At 42.2% G+C, this 19,634-nt stretch overlaps 1 protein-coding gene across 5 annotated transcripts in view; it reads right to left on the bottom strand.

The window, feature by feature from the left end:
• SPATA13 (spermatogenesis associated 13) overlaps nucleotides 1-19,634 on the bottom strand; it is a 346,365-nt gene that overhangs the window by 26,309 nt on the left and 300,422 nt on the right. The window contains exon 1 of one of the 5 annotated variants that reach the window (XM_041765385.1): nucleotides 8,318-8,622. The exons of the other annotated variants lie outside the window; for them this stretch is intronic. Coding sequence (XP_041621319.1) covers nucleotides 8,318-8,372 — 55 coding nt within the window. The 5' untranslated portion in view covers nucleotides 8,373-8,622. Of the gene's footprint in view, nucleotides 1-8,317; nucleotides 8,623-19,634 lie in introns of those variants that run through there. 5 annotated transcript variants of the gene reach the window in all.

Here is a 19,634-nt window from a genome sequence, read left to right on the forward strand (position 1 = left end):
TTACATCACTGTGGACCTAAGGGAAATAATGATACTGAAACACATTACAGAAGTCCAAGATCATTTATTTCCCTCAGCATTACAATGTGCCAGGCACTGTGTCCTTTTGTGTGACCCGGCTCACAGAATCCTCGCGGCAATGCTACGTGGTAGGTACTACCGGGTTCACCGGATGAGTAGACTGATGCCCCAATAGTACACGGTGTGTGCAGCAGGGGTCAAGCCAATGTCATCCGCTCCTACTTACCAGCATTGCTGCCTCTGCCAGGACTACCTTTGTTCGTGGTAAGACAAAAACGATTGGACAGAGCAGCCCGGGGGGCTCAGTGGTTTAGTGCCACCTTCAGTCCAGGGCGCGAGCCTGGAGACTCAGGATCGAGTCCCGCATCGGGCTCCCTGCATGGAGCCCGCTTCTCCCTCTGCCTGTGTCTCTGCCTCTCTGTCTCTCTGTGTCTCTGCCTCTCTCTCTCTCTCTCTCTCATGAATAAAATCTTTAAAAAAAAAAAACAGTTGGACAGATATTAAAGATGGCTTACCACCCTGATTCTAGTACTTCTACATCATTCTGGAGAGTGGCAGTGTTCACCATCCCCTGTTCCTACGTCTGCCTTTTCTTCCTACTCCCCGCCTTCGTTCCCAACTGGGTCTGCAATGATCCGATTTTCTGCTTTATCCTTTTCCCTTTGTGATTTTAAAGACTCTTCTAAGCTGATGGGCTCCTTGCGTTTCTGTCCTATCATTTACACACATTTTATGGAGTTGGGTTTCTCCACGTCTGCTGCCTAGAAGGGAGGGATTTTAGCACTACAGTGTGATACTGCATCTGTGCATATGCACTGCCTTTATATGTGTGCTCTCCCTCTGAGACCATAATTTCCTTTAGGGAAGGAAAGGGCCAGAGTACATTTTTTTTTTTTATCCCTGGGACCTAGGATAATACCTGGCAGAGAAAAGGCACTTAAAAAATTCTTTTTTAACTGAAATGCAAATTGCTGATAAGTAAACTAAGGTTCCAGGAACTTTAAGGATTTAACTGGGCTACACAGTGCTGGCTGGGTCTGAGGCAGGATACACACCTGGTCTTCCTGCTTTCCATCCCCACCTGGCTCCCTGCTGGCCAAACTACAGATCACTTCCAAGGTAAAATGCCTTTTTTTTTTTTTTTCCTGGTCTGTACCTTTTCTTCCTTTCATTTTTTCAGTACAGTTGACACATGGCGTTACATAAGTTTGAGGCATGCCGCACAGTAATTTGACAATATTGTGCTGTGCTCACAAGTGGAGCCCCCATCTGTCACCGTACAGCGCTATTACAGTATCACTGAGTACCTTCCTTCTGCTGTGCCTTTTATTCCTGAGACTTATCCAAGGTAAACTGCTTTAAAACAACGGTTTCATGATTTTCATAAGAAACTACATAGTAGTTATCAATTGCATCCTGACAAAATTCTCCTGTAGTACTCCAGACCCTCGGTAATCTGACCCTTAATCTACTTAAGTGATCTTCTCTCCCACTGTGTGTGGAAGCCCAGAGTTACCTCCACCAGGCAGGCCTCTGCACAAACAGCAGGTCTGGACCACCGCCCACGTGGATTGCAGACCTCTTCATGCTGCTGATCACTTCCTCGCCAAGGGAATGCAGTCTCATTTAACCGAATGGCTTCAAAATCTTCAACTACAGACTAAGGTCAGTCATCGTGACTTTTTCTTTGGGAGAAATTTTGCATGATGTGGAGCTACTTCAAATTCTCAAAATGTACTTCAGCAAAATTAGGAGAAATGAATATATTCTAATAACAAAAGAGTAAATTTAATGTCTTCTTTCCTTTCCTCCTTTCTATTGTAGTAAAAAAAATGTAACATTAAATGAACCATCTTAGCCATTTTTAGGTGTACAGTTCAATAGCGTTGTGTATTCACATTGTTGTGAACCGATCTCCAGAACTCTTTCATATCTTACAAAACGGAAACCTTATACCCATTAAGCACTTATCCTCCCTCCTTCCTGCCCCCGTTCCTTGGCAGTCATCTTTCTACTTTCTGTTTCTATGGTTCTGACCACTTTAGATACCTTACCATGAGTGGGATCAGACAGTGCTTGTCCTTTTGTGACTGGCTTATGTCACTTAGCATAATGTCCTCAGGGTTCATCCATGTAGCATGTTGTTAGAATTTCCTTCCTTTCGAAGGTAGAATCATATTGCACAGTGTGTACACACCATGTTTTCTATATCCATTCATCTGTTGATGTATTTGGGTTGCTCCCAGCTCTTGGCTACTGTGAGTAATGCCACAGTAAACATGGGCGTGCATGTATCTCTTTGAGATCCTGCTTTGAATTCTTTTGAATATATACTCAGAAGTGGGATTGGTGGATTATATGGTAATTCTATTTTAACTTTTTGAAGAACTCCCATATTGTTTTCCAAAGCGGCTGCCCACTGCATATGCTCACCAACGATGCACTTGGTTCCTTGCCAAATACATGTCTTCTGTTAATATACAGGTGTGAAAAGGCCATTTGTGAAAACAATCTTGTAAACATGGAGCAAAGATTGTCGTGGATTAAAATCACTTTTAAAATCCCCAAAAGCCCTACATACAGTAATATGAAAGCAGATATGGTGTGTTCTCTTTCCATAGCACTTCTTAAAGCTGCAGGCAAGCCCAACAGGAACATCCTTTATCATCTAAAAGCTCTGCACAGTGATTTTTAGCACATGCCTCTGGCTAGGGCCAATTCTGAAACAACACACCTTTTTCCATAGGGTAAACATACAGAAAAATTCTAAATCTGGATAAAATGAATTTTTAATGTTCTTGTTGAATTGTCACAATTGGCATCCTCCTGGAAAGGCTGTTGTTCTGTAGGGGTCTCCCAGCCACTGCACTTGGGCCACCTTCTTCCTACAGCAACACCTACCCAGTCCTGTCCCTTCTTCGGTTGCATCTTCAGATTCAGCCCTGAGAACTGCTCTCCCCTCCAGATCCCTGCTTACTTCCTGAAGGAACTGGTGACCGCCCCAGGCCTCATTTACAGCCTGGTTAGTTGGGGCTTTAGAAAAAACTGGACACAACCACATATCCATAGAGTTCAGACTATTTTTAAGTCAGCAGGACTGCTGCAAATACAATTAGAGGTAATACAATTTGAGATGACCTAAGCTGTTTAAAAAAAAAAGAAAGAAAGAAAAGAAAAGGCCAACAACAAACAACTTCCACATTCCTAAGGAAACATTCCTCAGGGAAGCAACAGACATTCTCCTGTCTGAACTTACATTTTGCGTTGGTGAAGGGATGAGACCTGGACACAGACTCCAAAGGTGAATTTTTATGACAGGAAATATCAAACATCACCAACAATGGAAAACTTTATTTTATAGCATGTGACAAAGGAAAGGACTTCCTATAGGAGTCTGGTTTGCGTACACAAAAGACAGGCCCATGTCCTGGCGGGAGTTTTTCTCAGGACACACAACACGTCTATTTCCCGTCTGGCTTATTTTTGCATGCTTAAGGGCTTTTGAGCAGAGTGATGGAATTTCAAAAGCACTGGTCCAGGAGCCTAAGACCTTGGTTTGGGTCCCAGCATGGCTACGTAGACAAAGACCCTGAGCCTTTGCTTTTTCATTTGCCACCAAGAAGGACAGCACCTCTCTTATGTGTCTTCACGCGTCCGTGGGGAGGGCAGATGACAGGGTGCATGTGGAAGCGTTTTGTTAAATCAAAGGAAGGTAAGAACGAACACAGTGGGCTTCACAATCAGCCACTTGATGTGAAGGTCATCCGATGTCAGCTGCTGCCATGATGGTGGGCCTAACCCCAATAAGACTATCTCCCAACTAGGCCTCTTCCCGCCGGTACAGCTCCTCTGTGGGGACTTCCACTCACCAAACTTCACTGATTACAGGGGAATTCCTACACGTAGAATAATCTGTTAAAAACATGTGCTTTAGAAAACCTCCTGCTGGTCGCTCAGACTTCCTCAGGTTTGAGATAAGCCAGTCTCACTTCCCATCCTAAAAATGGAAATAATCAACCAGGGAAGGCAGGGAGGCAGGCAGGCGGTTTGGACTCAGGGCACTGAGCAGCTCTCACAGAGCCACTACTACTATTGCATGGGCCAAAACCCTGACCACCCAGAACGACTCTAGGCCATGGAGATGCACACAGAGGGGACGAACCAGGTTCCAGGGCACTGACTCAATGGCAAAAGATGGGACACTGCTTCCTCTTTAGCGGTTCCACGTACCCAGTGTTGATGACACCCAATCACCTGGGAAATGTTTAGAAGAAAGATTCCTGCCCTCTGCTGGACCATGGAACCAAGTTCTCAAGGAAAGGGGGGATGTTTGCTGAGTATCCATTTTTAAAAGCACACCAAGTGCTTCTTGATGCCTGGCTAAATGTGGGAACTGTGCGAACGAACTTAAGGCCAAATTTGCTTAAATCCACCAGCAGGGATCTGTTCTAGGATGTATGGGTTCTGTTGCCTGTCTATGCAGCAAGCCACAATCTGGAGAGCAATGTACTCTGATCTCATTGGGGAAACCTTTGCTTTAGCTACTCTGTACCAATGAATGTTCCCTTTATTACCAAAAAGGACAAAATCCCTTTGCCCCTGGCTAACCTCTCCATGAGGAGCAACATTCTCACCCAAAGAGTTGATCAAATTCTGCCTCATATCTTTGAAGACTCTGGTTCCCACTTCTTGATGATGGGTTGCATGACTTTTTGGCTGTCCTCTCCATTACTCCGTGACCCCCTGTAGCAACAATCTCTCTCTCTAATGTTCTAGAGGCATGGGAGAGCTTGCTGCTTTTAAAATATGCATCACATTTATATTGTTATATTTTAGCTGTTTAACTACAGTACTCTGGTTAGCTGTTCATGTGCCTATTTCTTCAAATCTGCCCTCACTCCGCTCCCCAAGAAAAGGACTTTCTTAGGGAAAAGAAACATGCTTACTAGTCAGTATCACTTGATTGGGTGAAAGGCTTGAATGAACAGCTTTTGTATCTAGAATTTAAAATGTTATTGTCATGAAAATCACTATTATGTCTAATCTAGACTTGCAAACCATTTTCCTTTTAAAAAGTATTTTTGGGGATCCCTGGGTGCCGCAGCGGTTTAGTGCCTGCCTTTGGCCCAGGGCGCGATCCTGGAGACCCGGGATCGAATCCCACATCGGGCTCCCGGTGCATGGAGCCAGCTTCTCCCTCTGCCTATGTCTCTGCCTCTCTCTCTATCTATGTGTGACTATCATAAATAAATTAAAAAAATAAAAATTAAAATAAAATAAAAAGTATTTTTGAAAAAAAAGAAAAAAGTATTTTTGAGCCTTTTAAATATATTGACAATAAGATCAAAAAGAGTCCTAGAAATGAACATGGTAGCTTTCACTGATAACCTTCTATAGTGTCCATGGATCTTTTAAAAATAATTCTCTCAACATTTAGCTTTCCATCTCGATTCTGCTTAGGGCCACTCCTGACTTCTGCTGCCCTGAGTGGTGATGGGAATAAATCACATCACAACTGAGCCTAATTTACACCATGGTCCTGATGGAGGATTTTGTTTGGATAAATGCTTTAATGAGTTTTGTTTTAAACTACCTATGAATCATCTTCCCTCTTCTCAATTTAAAACCAAAACCTCCCCTAGAGTTGGGTCATATACATATATACACTGTATCATAAAGAAAAGAGTCTCCCTGGGCTCATCAGCCAAATGGGTACTCAGAGCCCTCAGATACCAGGGTTAGGTATCCCCAAAACAATGCCCCCAGGTCTCTCTTCCTCTCTCTCCTGGGAGCACAGAGGCTAGAGAGACCTCAGCTTCCTCCTGTTCTGGAAGCTTGCCCTCCCTCTGTCCCATCTCCAATTCAGACGTGGGATCCAGGCTCTGGGTTTCTCAGTGTCTTGCCACTAACCCTCGGGTTTACCTTTGGCTTATCCCCTGGAATCTCCTTAGCAAGCTGCTGCTACTCCTTGGGTTTCTGGTTCTGACCATGGCTCCCCTGTCCACCACACTGCCACCTGTGGATCTGTCGTGGGCTCCTCTCCCCCACTTGGCTACTCCCCGCCAAAGGCTGTCTGGGCTGGTCTCACCACCCCTCACAGCTCCCGATGGCTGCTTCTTATGCTGGCTGCACAAATCCTGAGCAAAAACCTGTCTGGTTTCACCACAACCCTGGAATGAACCTTCAGTATGTACCAGGCACTGTGCTCAACAGTTAATATAAATCAACTCAGTTAAGCCTTGTAAGCATCTTGGAATTATTACTGTCCATTTATAGAGGAGGAAACTGTGGTTCAAAAAGGTCACACCAGCACTCCTAAGTGGTGGGGCTGGAATTCAAATCCAGGTTTAACTGGCTCCAAGCAATCTTGCTACGCATCTGCCTCAGTCCGGGTCTTACTCAGTTCACAGGGACAGGACCACAACCTGGCAGCCCGCCCTCCCCACCCTCCCCCTGCCTGTCCCCTAGCCTGGCTTTCTCTGGAGAGGAGAGCCATCAGGCTGTCCCTCAGGGTCCCCCAGCCCCTCCTCTGCTCCCTGCCCAATCAGGGTACTCAAATAAAAGAATTTATTCTTTTTTTGCCACAATTTAGCAAACTCAGTACTTTTATCTTATGCTGGCATATCATTTAAAGTTGACTAAATACTGTGTTTGCTGTCATTTCCATCATATATATATATATATATATATATATATATATATACATATATATATATATGCTTAGTATAGTGAGTATATGAAAAAGTCTGTGGAACATACTGAACCAGTGACCATTCAGAGCAGGAAGAGAGAAGGTTCCTGCAGAACCGGCCTTCCCAGTTAAATAGAGTTCCTTCCTCTTCTTTACAGCTAGGCTCATCAAAGGAACACAGCCACCTGTCTGTGTGTGTGTGGGGGGGGGGGGGGGCAGGGAGCAGCAAGGTAGCCCCTAACAGAACACAGGGAGGGAAAAGAAGTGCAAAGCCTTGTACAGAAGATTCTGCTATGCTGCATCTCTTTAGCTACGTGGAGAGCATTCCACTCACAGCCAGAAGCTGGGTCAGGCCTTCCCTCGGCCTTTGCAAGAGTGTGGGAAGAAAGACTGGGAACCTTGCCCAGGGAGTGGAGGAATGCTGAAAGGAGGAGCAGCAAGACAGCGGGGGGCTCCCATCACTGACCGCCTGGCCGCCTCTGCTCTCCCACGCACTGGCTGGCTTGGCCGGCTGAGCTGTAATAAACACACAGACCCACCCATTGGTGCTCAGGATGAGTGGGGCGGCCAGCCCCTCTCTGTTCTCCATTCCAGCCTCATCTGGTCCACAACAGACAGAGGACCATGGTACTGAGTTACTGGAGCTGACAAGCACAGCCACTTGGTAGGCAAGTCTATGCTCTGAATGCAGTGGTTGAGTGAGCAACTTTTTAGTGAAATGGGAGTACACGCAGGTCTGGGTTTTTTTTAATCTGCCAGACACAGAAGCCATAACCACATCCCTGTCTGCTCTCGGCCAACACAGAAAACCGATCAAAACAAGGAAGATGTGCAAACTCTAAACTGCATTGCTCTGGTGAGGCCCAAGGCTGCCTTCAAGCTGTCAACTACAGTTCTCATTCATCTCAGCCTGAGTTACTGGCATTGATTTAAAGCAAAAACAGAGACAAGACTTTTAAAGAGCATCTTGTTGTATCCACATTGTAGCAGTTGGCTAAAATTCATTCTCCGAAGTAGTTTTTTCCTTACTCCTTTTAAAGAATACATGGATTACAATCTATAACTTTTTAGTGTGAGAGTACCACATTTCCTTCATATTTAAATAGGAACTACCTTAGCTCATAACACTCACAAAAATACTGAAAAGTCAGAAGGAGAAGAACAGTGCGGTAACCAAATGCGGGGCAGTATCACTTTTGCAAACAGTAAACAGTCTTTTTCAGCAATCAATACACAGCCTTCCATACCCCAAATTAGCAAGGAACATTTATATACAGCCCAACAATAAACCCTTGTATAGAAGAATTTCATGTAACAGAAGCAAAAACCAGCACAATAAAAACCAGATCTGTAACTCATACAGGACACATGCTGCTTCTTTTCTGTTTCACCCTAACAGCTATGCCACAAACAAAGCCAATTTCTTTGATTTACTGTATCCACAACTAAAAGTACCCTCAGGACGCTGCACAAGGATGAATGAACTCTCACAGACACGCTTACACTGACGAGCAGCTGCAAAGAGAGAGCACAGTAACTTGGAAGGAAACAGAGTGGAAGCAGCAACATTGCCACGACATAATAATTCATTCTGTGCACACATACCCATGTGAAGGCTTTCCAGACTCCAAAATCTTGCTATTTCCCCTCTAGCTACCATCCTCCTCTTTGAAGAACAGCCACATTCAGAGCAGGACCGGAGTGTGACTGAGCATCACGGAGAATCACACAGGCTCTCAGCTACGGGAACGGCAGAAATCGCTTATTCACTGCTTTGATGCTGTGCACACTCCCAGCACAGCCTGCCGGGCAGCTGACAGCTCGCTCACTGCTCAGAGCCGCCCAGAGCCACCGGGACAGCAGCCCCAGGCGTCCCAGGGACGACGTCAGGGAGGAAATTCGTACCAAACCCAAACACACTCACAAGCGGATCTAGCGGGGTCAAGAGTCTTCAATGAAGATGGCAGAAATGCCTTTGCTGCTTTTAATTACAATCCCAAAGCCTGAGTGAGACTTTCTGAGATCTTTTTAGAAATGTATCTATTTCACGGGGAAAAGGCACAGAGGTTGCTAAGTTCAAGAATGGAGTTAGAATTTCATGACAAAATTTTGAGTTATGTTCATTGTAAATTTATGAAATCACCTTAAAGGAAGGGTTTTGTTCAAAAGATATATATATAGATATATAGATATGTATATAGATATAAATGTGTATTGTCTATAATGAAGAAAATCGCTTTTTTAAAAGCATCTCTCTAGATGACATACAGGCCATTTATTTCTCCTATCCTCACTAGTTTCTAAGTTATGTGCAACAAGCAAGTCTTTCTTTTATATTGTGAAATAATGACTGCTGACAAACTACACTTTCTTAGATTTCTTCATGCCAGGAAGATGTTGCCTTTTTAACTTTATGAACAATGAGATATAATATATGCAAAGGAGCAGTCACATGGTCATCCCTCAATAAATGGTGGTTAAAACCATCACAGTACCAGTTAGTAAATGCATGTTTTACTCTGATGGGACTCAGACCACCTGGGTTCAAAATCTGCTCTACCAAACTACATTAGGAAAAGTTTCTAAGTCTCTAGAGATCACAGTTTCTGGACTGCAGAATGGGTACGGCTGGGGCACCAGTAATCCTCTGAGGGTTATTGAGAACATATTAAAAAGTGTTTAGAACAATACTGACACTTGATTAGAGATTAAATAAATGTCACCAATCATGCCTCAACATCAAAAGACCTAACGTCCATAAAAAGGTGCTAGTTCCCACAAGATTTACAGCATGGACTCACTAGGGAAAACTGTATAGTTAGGATTATTACTATGTGCTGTACCGTAAAACTATTCTTAAGTATTTGTGGCTATAAAAAAAAAAGTGTGGCTATTTGTACTGCCTTAATGCATCTATCTCACCTTTAATTAAACCCAGCTAAAAGGAGTTTTCTTAGGAACTCACAGCTTCAATAATCCATAACAAAGGTGAAATGCATGTGAAAACCACACACACACACACACACACACACACACACATCACATCAGCTTCACATCTTTCCTTTGCAAATATTTTTTTTAATGAGTCAAATTTTTTAAATGATAGTAAAATAGGTCATTCAAAAGGGGATTATCTATTCTTTAAAAAGGTGGTATTAAATTAAATTATGGACTCAAAAGACTCCTTGGAATTGTTTCTCAAAACAGATTCTCCATATAAGGTAAAGTTTCCTATATGCCACAGGGAATACTAGTTGCCTAGAATGGTCCATGAAAAAAGTCTACCTCCAGGAAATGCACAAGGATAGGCATTAGGAGCCAGAGGCTCTCGTAAGTCCAAATAATGGTATCTGTGTAACATTGTTTAACATAGAACTTTCCAACCTTATTGGTCACAAAACTCTCTTTTTATAGTAAAACATATTACTACTCCCAAAGAAAATGTGCCAGGGCCTTGCCACTTGGGGTGCGGTCCACGGACCCATAGCACTGGCAGGACCCAGAGCTGGTTAGGTCCCATTCTACCGATGTAGAATCACAACCCACATTTTAACAAGGTCTGGGGCATTCAAATACACATTCAGATTTGAGAAGTATTGTTCAAGGCAATTCAAGAAACTTTCCCTGAGGTAATACCGTGAATGCCAGGGTGCTTCTTAAAAATCAATTCAGAAACTAAAGATGACCATGGAATGAATGGGCAGACGTAATTTTAGCTTAGAATGAAGAGGCAAAATGTTCAATATTGAGATACAGAGCACTGAAAAGTTGGAATTAATTCTGATGGCTCTCTCTTCTAACAGTTTAAATTCCAGCAGGAGGTAACTAAAATCCAGAGTTTTCATTTTCTTAAATTTGGGGTTTCTTTGGTTAAAATTGCAAGTTGTCAAGAAGAAAAAAGATCTCTTTGCCACATTTCCTTGGTATTGTCCTAAAGGTTTGTTTGCTCACTTTAACTTCTCAATGGCAGCTGGTACACAGGATAGCTCTTACATCCCAAAGACTTTTTCTAAATCCAGATACAGGGTCAAGGTACTACATTAAGATCCTTGGGAGTTTAGGATCTTAAATCAAAGTCATTTAGTAAATAAACTTACTTTACTGCACATCTAAAACAAAACAAAGATAAAAAGAAGGAAAATAAACAAAACTGTGTTTAAATGAGGCATCTTATCAAAGGATACTGACCCAACAACCCTTCTAAGATATTTTTGGAAGAAGTAATATAGAAGTTTGACTTTCAGCTTAAAAAAAAAATTTTCTTTTTAAGTGATGAAAGCCTAGATTTACAAGATCAATAAGAAGACCACAACAAAGATCTTAAGACTTAAACTTCACCCCCGCCCCAACACACACATTAATCTATTTTCCTTGGATAAGACACCACTACATTACATGGTCAGGACTGGGCATAACAAACACTGATTACTGGCAACCCTAAAAGAATTAAGTAAGGGCTCAGTCCCATAGAAAAGAAGAGAAATTCAAGTTATATCTTAATATCAAATATTTAGAAATCAGTGGAGATTAAGTAAAAGTAGAAAATACATGCAATGTTATGATAATTTTTGTTATATAGATTTAGAAATTGAGGTGATTTTTTGGCAAAGTGATCCCTAAGATCCATATATATTTACACACACCCATATGGAAAGGAAAATGCCATAAAACTATTGGAGTAAGTTAGCAGTGATACCTCAAACTCAAACCAGCAGTCATCTCTGCTTCTTCAGGACTGTTTTTTGAGATTGACTAGGTGGTCATTAAGGTTCATTCCACTTAGCTTTGAATTTCTGATATCTTATTTTAAGTACAATATGGTATGGATTTTCTTTTATGATCATCTTCTGCTTGTGCAAAGATTACCAGCATTCATTTTCTGCTCAAAGTTTCCCAGCTCCTACTGCTGCTTCACCAAAGCAGCAACCTTCCTGCATGGTACAGAGGGGGGTCTTTAGCCTAAGAATATCCTAGCAACTTCATGTGCCTGCTGGGTTTAGATATGGCCCCATTACCAAGAGCTACAGGACATGTATAAGACAGGAGAAAGTCCCGGAGGATAAAGTAACATTATTCTTCAGCAATTCTTCTAAAACAACACTGTCAATTTTAGAAAACGGGCTCAAGGATGGGTACACCACATCACCACGAACCCAGGAAGTCCCTACATCTGGCTGGAATGAACCACAGTACCAACTCCCATTTGAGCAACAACTACCCAGAATTAAGAGTAACGCAAGATGCGTTCTATGTACAACCACTCGCTCTTCTCCACAGTTCCTAAAGGTGGACTGGGGTATTCCTTAACAGGAAATAATCTGCTACACTTGCTATTAGTTATTCAAACCAATGCTCCCTTGTCCCCACTAGCACAAATAAATATCCAGAGTGATCCTCTTACTCTGAATGGACTAAAAACAAGTAGTAGTATTAATCTACAGACCAGTGACGTTATTTTCCAGAGAAATATAAGAAAATATAACCCAGACAATCAACGTAACATGTAAGATAACATTTTCTAGAACATTCTGATGTATAGCTGTAGACACTGTTACAGTGTGCTGCCTGCTTATGTATGGCTAAGGCAGGATCAATTTGGGTCTTGCTGAAATACCACTCAGCAGCCAGGCTCCTCACCGCAGAAGGGGAGGACCCAGTCACATAGAACACACAGGAAATGGAGCCGAGTTATAAGAACTTGCTTGGTGAGAACCATGAGCACATTTGAAGATATAGAGGATATAAATGTGCCTCTCTCTGTGTTTTCAAAGTTACTGCTTTTCAATCTGTGGTGATGCAGACTCGAACACACAAGATGATGCAAAATTTTTCTCAGTGGCTTAAATAAACCCTCCCATCTGCCCCTACTCTATGCCCCAACCTCTCCAAAAATGACACTGTTCCCAGGCACTGTTTATCACAATGTTTAGACTAATTCAGAAACAAATAAAAAATTGCCCTTTAGAAGAAAAGTTAATGTCTTAATTTTAAGACCTCTGCTTCTCCTGTCTCCTGTAAACAGCATGAGGATTTTTTCATCCTTCTGAACCTAGTACATATTTCGTGTCTGTTCTGTATTTATGTATTTGTCTTTGCAGTCTTAAGACTGAGCATGTTTCAAACATTATAAGAGCAAATAGGTACTGGATAAATTTCCCTTTCTTCTTTGTATTAAAGGCAATTATTAGGGCACGGTCTTAAAAGCCAAAACACCGGTATATGTGTAAGCACATAAAGAAAAAATCATTTTGTGTTTTTTGATGGAAAATCACAGCACCTGGAAAACAGGGTGGGATGGGAGTAATCTGGACTTTAAGTCAGCATAATCTGGTCTCAAGGCCAGCTACACTACTTACAATTTAAATCTTGCTTAACTGAGTAAGGGAAAAGGTCTGAACAGTTTAAAGCCTTGGATGTATCTCTGGGAATAGTAATATGTACAGAGCACAGGCACTGTGTAGTTGTTCGCTCGATGTTTATAGATCTACTGGCTTGCCTTCCTTGACTTTTAATACTCTTTCTTCTACTTTTAAAACTCAATTTTGAAACTTGTATTGGACACAGGATAAAGACTTTTTTTACTTTTTTTTTTTAATTCTAGAAAGATTTGAACAAATCCAAGTTTTAGAACTGAGAATGTTTTAACTGTTAAGATGATAACAATTTCAAGAGTTTGCTAGGAAAAAAAGTGAAAAACTTGGTTATTTTTCTGAGACAAACTAGAACATTATGTTCCTTTTTACAAAATCCTGATTATAAGCAAAGACAAGATCTGAAATACCAGCTCAGATAAAACTCCTATCAGAGCTAACAGCATTTCTAAAACCTACAGGCACTACGGTTCAAGGCACTGATGTCCATGTTTGTAATACTTGTTCTTGTATACGGAATAATTTCTAAATTCCTCTGACTGTGGAATCCACACTGTCTCACGGCATGGTCAGAAGAGAGTGCTTTTAATGTGTTCAGTGTAGCAGGCAGGAAAACACTCTTACTACAAGTATGTGCCTAAAGACAAGTGAACAAAGTTCTCTTGTTTCTCAAATAAGTACAAGCAATGCCCAGTGTCCCTTGGTAGTATAGAGTATATAGGGAAGGGAGAAGAGAACTAGACCACACCTAACAACCAAAGCTCTCTATCACCAATACTTCAACTTGCTTTCCCAAGAACAGTTACTATCACTCTCAATAGGGGCTAAGCAAGCAAGATCTGACTTAGTATTTTCTCTCTGATTCATTATTGAAAGATAACTTCTGAAAAGCAGGCACAGAAAGAGATAATCCAAACAATAAGAGATCAGACAAAAAAGGTTTTATACTTGATAATAACTTCAAGGTGTCGCATACACCTTAACACCTGCTATTGCGTTTCTTTTTTCCCTTTGCTGTAACAAAAAACCTGGTGGAGTCTCTAAGTGATACTCTGGAACTTACTACTTAGATAACGTCTAAAATCTTGGTCCAAGAGAATTAACAGAAAAATTCTTCCTAGTTTTTACTTTTGCTAAAAACCCAAGTGTATGCATCTTAAGTTTGCTTATTTTATAGATGCTTAACCTATATTTGGATAATAATTAAACAGAATATTGTTCCATAAAGAATCCTAGTACTCTAGGGCTTTACTTACTTAAGTGACTTGTCTAAGGTTAAACTGCTGGTTAGTGCAGTTAAATAAGTAACTCAGAACTCTGGCTGTAAATATGGCCCACTGGCCTCACTCCCCCTTTTCCCCCTGGGTAATGAATACATCCCTCTAGTTCTTTGCACGAACAACAGCTGATATTTGGTGTACATTTACTGTACACCAAGTCATTCTCACACATCTGTGAGGTACAAAACATGACTACTTCCTTTTATAAATGAGGACATTAAGACTCTGAGATGAAGGTAATGTAGCTAGCCAACAGGATTAGGATTCAATTCTTTTTTTTTTTTTTTTTTTTTTGAGCTAAAAATATGTCATTGGGTCAAAGGAGAAAATTTACTTTCATAACAATAATTAGAATAAGAAATTAGAAATAGGATCAACAACAACAAACTAAGGCAAAGGAAAAAAACACATTTTCTCTGTATTGGCCAAGTAAAAGAATAAATCTCAAGTGTTTTAATAAATGTATTAATTTCATCACATGACTTTTCAAAAATATTTCTTCAGTAATTTCTTACAATTTATTTAATTAAAAAATCAAGAGTTAAGATGGCATAAACCATTCTGGTTAAATTTTCTCTACCTCCTCAATGTTGGGGTATTACTTCATAACCCTAAATCAAGGAATGGAACTTTCTGATGCACACTTAATATCACTGTTTTGTTTTACCAAAACATTTGGTAAAAATAAACAAGACACATCTGTATCAGTGAAGTTTCAGATACTGTAAAGCCAAAATAAGTTTTTTAAATGGCAGCAAGACAAAATGTTTTAATTACCCCTAACATTTAAGGGAAATGAGAAACAAGATCGATAAAACAGCTCTGTACTAAAACTTAAGGTCCTGACTTTCCCCAGGGCCTTGTAGCCACCCTCCCACTGCATTCTGGCTCTGCCCTCCCAGTGAACTCAAGCTGCCTTTGTCAATCAAGGTCAACACTGTCCTCCTCACTGCTAATCCAACACATATTTTTCAGAGTGCCCAACTTCACTCTGGATACATCTGACACTGTTAACCACTCTGTCCCTGAAGCCAGGCTTCCTCTGTCATCTGGGACACCACTTACCTATCTGACCATTCCTTTCCTATCTTCTTTGTGGATTTTTTTTTTTTCTTTTACTGTTCCCAGTTGATCCTCTTCTAATTTTTCACACACACCATGGATGATAACATTGCTTCCTGTAGCTTTAAGAATAACCACTCACTTGCTGAGGACTCTTAAGTATGCTCTCCTGCGTCTTCCTCCTCAGTATCAGACTATTATGATGAAGTGCATGGAGAGAACATCTCCACTTGGCTACTCCACCTGTGCCTCCAATTCAACATGCCAGGATTGGAACCAAGCCCCGCACTCACGTACTTTTCTCTTATGCTCCCCATCACCCAGGCACCCAGGCTTCAGCACACAAAACATCCAACTGGCTTGACCTCCAAGTTTTCATTTCTCCAGGACTATGGTAATGTTCTCTCTCTCCCTCTTTTTTTAAAATTTATTTATTTGAGAGAGAGAGAAAGAGAGTGGGAGCATGAGCACATAGGTGGGGAGGGGGAGAAGGAGAGAAAGTCTTAAATGCAGAGCCCTGAGAACATGACCTGAGCGGAAACCAAGAGTCAGAAGCTTCATGGACTGCACCATGCAGGCGCCCCAACTATGGTCATGTTCTTAAATCAGGGTTCTATGCACCTAATTTAGCAAGAGATTCTTCCTGTCTCCAGAGAGGACAAAATCTGACCAGCCATGTCTCTGAAATGCAAATCTGATCATGGCACTGCACTTAAAACCCTACCTGCTCCTACCTGCCCCTGGGCTAATCTAATCCCCTCACCTAAAAGCCCTGAGTGGACAGGCTCCTTACCTCTGATTTCTGGTCTAGACTCATCTCTCAACACTTCAATCTTTCCCTCACCTCCTCCTGCTACAGCCAGGAGACCTACCGAAGCGGTCCACCCACAGGTGCAGTTGGACTGCCTGAAAGCCCTAAGTCCAAAACATCACACGTGCTATATGCTATAAACAATTTAAAACATATAAAAGTGCAGTAAGTTCATCTTTGTTATCACAAAGGACCAGAGGTCTTCATGTATGTCATCTGACTGCAATTCTGCATTCTTTCTTGCATAGGTCACACCAGAATGTGTCAAGTGTGATTTCCTGTTCTGGTTTCTTTCAAGATACTCGTGAAGCATTCCAAGTAGATTCCTTAATTTTTCATGTTTTTTTTTTTTTTTTTAAACAGCTATCAATTCTCACCTAATTGGACAGAAAATAGTTTTTTGGCAAATCACCTTTATTGAATGAATCTCTACAAAGTACTCAATTTAGTTTTCTTTTTTCCCTTTTTTTTTTTTAAAGATTTCATTTATTCATTCATGAGAGACGCAGAGACATAGGCAGAGGTGTCCCTCAATTTAGTTTTCATAGATGTGAGCCTCTTCAGTCTTACACTTCATTCGTTTATATATTTAAGGAAGATCTATAATGACAATAATAAATATAGTTGTCATAAAGGGGTTTGGAGGCATGCCCTTGACCCCGTGTAGAGACACAAGTTAAGTAGTACCAAATGAAAAGCCTACTAAAGCAAGCACTCTGGATGCTTGGGTGGCTCAGTAGCTGTGTGTCTGCCTTTGGCTCAGGGCGTGATCCCGGGGTCCTAGGATCGAGCCCCACATCAGACTCTCCACAGGGAGCCTACTTCCCCCTCTGCCTATGTCTCTGCCTCTCTCATGAATAAATAAATTTTTAAAAATCCTAAAGCAAGCATTCAGCATGCTACAATCATCAGTCTTCAAGCACAGGACACCTTGAATCTGAGACACCTGCAGATGGGGTAAGAAAGTTTCTGTTGGGCAACCCTAACCTCAGTTTCTTATATGTGCTCTTCTTTCTCTCACTTCCATCTTTTGCATATGCTGTTCCCTCTGCCTGGAACATACCTTCCTCCTAACAACAAACCTAACCATTCACCCTTCCTGTTGTTACCTGTGAGACTCCCAGAACCCAGGAAACCCCCAGAAGCCTGTGCCTATCAATTTTATCTTTTAGAAACTAGCTAACTAATTGCTAGAACAGGAAAAGATACATTTTGAGTCTGACCTTCCCTCCACCCCAACCAGGACTACATCTGCGCAGATGAAAGTGCCCCACAGTGACCTGCTTCATTAATGTTAAAATCCCTGCTCTGGGAGAGGCAATAAGCTTCCATAGCATGATATACAATATAAGTATGGGTATGTTTTCTGAGTACACATCTGCAACTTTAAGCCTGCCCATTATATGAAATGAGGAGGTCTCCTTCGAATATTCAAATCCCAGTAAAAGGAGCCTGTTTACCCATTCAGGGAGGCATGACCTTGGAAATTATCCTGTGTTCTCCTTATTTACTATAAATAAATATAACCTTGTGAGGCACCTCCACCTGGTATAATAAGTCTACTACTCGCCAAGGAGCTGACCCACATTGGTTTAGTAACAAGTCTCAACTTTGATGTCACTTTCTCCTGGAAGTGTTTGGACTCCCCAGATCTGATTTGCATGCTCTCCCTTCACACTGAGCTCCTTTCTCCTTGTAACGGCTTTACCCTGGAGGTTTGTGAGTATGGTCTCTGGCTTCCTCAGGACCACCCAGCCTCTAGTACAGTGCCTCACTCATAAAAAGGCAGACATAGAGATATATAAACAAACATATCTCACAATATCACATAGATTTATTAGACGGGTCAATACAAATGAGGTATCTCCTAAACCAAGAACATATTAAAAGGTCAACTCTAAAAGTTTCAGGGCACCTTGGGCATTTCCTGAAATATCACTGTTTGATTACATCATTATGGCACATCCTATATCACTTACCAATAACATTAGTCGTTATCACCTGTAAAATACAGCTGAATAAACTTGCCTTTACAACCAATACCAGTTCCTCAACAGGGAAGAGTCAATAAATACACCTAAGGAAATCTTTTCCATTACTGAGCAAATACATTTCAGTACAAAATCAAATCAAAGAAACAGAAGTTGAAGACATGCAAAGAATGTCACTCCTGAATGATAATCCCCAACTGTACTTTAAAACCACTGGGCTTTGGGGATCCCTGGGTGGCTCGGCGGTTTGGAGCCAGCCTTCTGCCCAGGGTGTGATCCTGGAGTCCTGGGATTCGGCTTCCTGCATGGAGCCTGCTTCTCCTCTGTGTCTCTGCCCCTCTCCCTCTCTCTCTCTCTCTGTCTCTCAAGGATAAATAAATAAAATCTTAAAAAAATAAAAAATAAATAAAACCACTGGGCTTTCAAGACAGCGGACGTGTCTTCGTACACATTTTCTCTCCTTCAGACAAACCAACCTTAAGTGTGTGTAGGAAACATGCGGCAGATGCAAGCAAGCAAGGCCTGGGGGCCGTCGTGGGGTGGCCGTTGCGGGTGGGGCGTGGGGCGGGCTGCGGGCTCAGGGGCGGACACAGCGGCGGCCGCGCGCACGGCCAGGCCACGTGGGCGGGCGCACCCCTCCAGCCGGTGGAGGGTGGGGGGTGGGCGGCCGGGATGGGCCGCCCCGGTGCAGGTGCAGCTGCTTAAGAGGAACCCTCACCCGGCTCCCCGAAGAGACAGCCGCGCGCCGTCGTTTCTCTCGGGCCTCTCACATCATCATCGATCCGGCAAGAACTCCTGGTGTGGCCGCGAGGTTCACCTGCGCAGATGGCCTGCGGGTCCCCCAAGCCGCCTGGGGCTGCTCGCGGAGAACCAGCACCCACCTGTGCGAGGAGAGGTCACAGGTGGGGCTGAACCAAGCGCTAAGGTGCTGGGCAGAAGCCAATGCCTACGTCTGCCCACACTGTAATAGGCAGTGGGGTCCACCCAAAACCTACTAACTGAGCTGTAAGGCGCTAACCAGGATATGCTTTCCTTTCCATCTCCTGCCTGACAGAAGGTCCCAACAAACGTTTCCACATGGATAGCACAGTGGAGGAAAAGCAATGCTAACTGGGAAGTAGGAGCTTATTCAGTGGGAGATGCCATCACCTTTTTCAGAGTTGAATGTTGGTCTAAAAAGTCCTCAATCTATTCTGTAGCAAAATGAAAAATGCATTATGTCTGATTTCTTATCACTAAGTACTTTATTTTGGAAATCTCTACATTACCTTATTCCTCACTTGTCTTTGTATTCTAGTGGTAGCCCTTGGTAAGACCCAAGATAAATTTGAGTGTGGTCTGTAATATTTTTTACTTGGTTTCTTACTGACACCAGAAACAGGGATTTTTAATCCCTTAGAGCAGGTT

This window comes from Vulpes lagopus, chromosome 8, assembly GCF_018345385.1.
Source record: "Vulpes lagopus strain Blue_001 chromosome 8, ASM1834538v1, whole genome shotgun sequence".
Classification (NCBI taxonomy): domain Eukaryota; kingdom Metazoa; phylum Chordata; class Mammalia; order Carnivora; family Canidae; genus Vulpes; species Vulpes lagopus.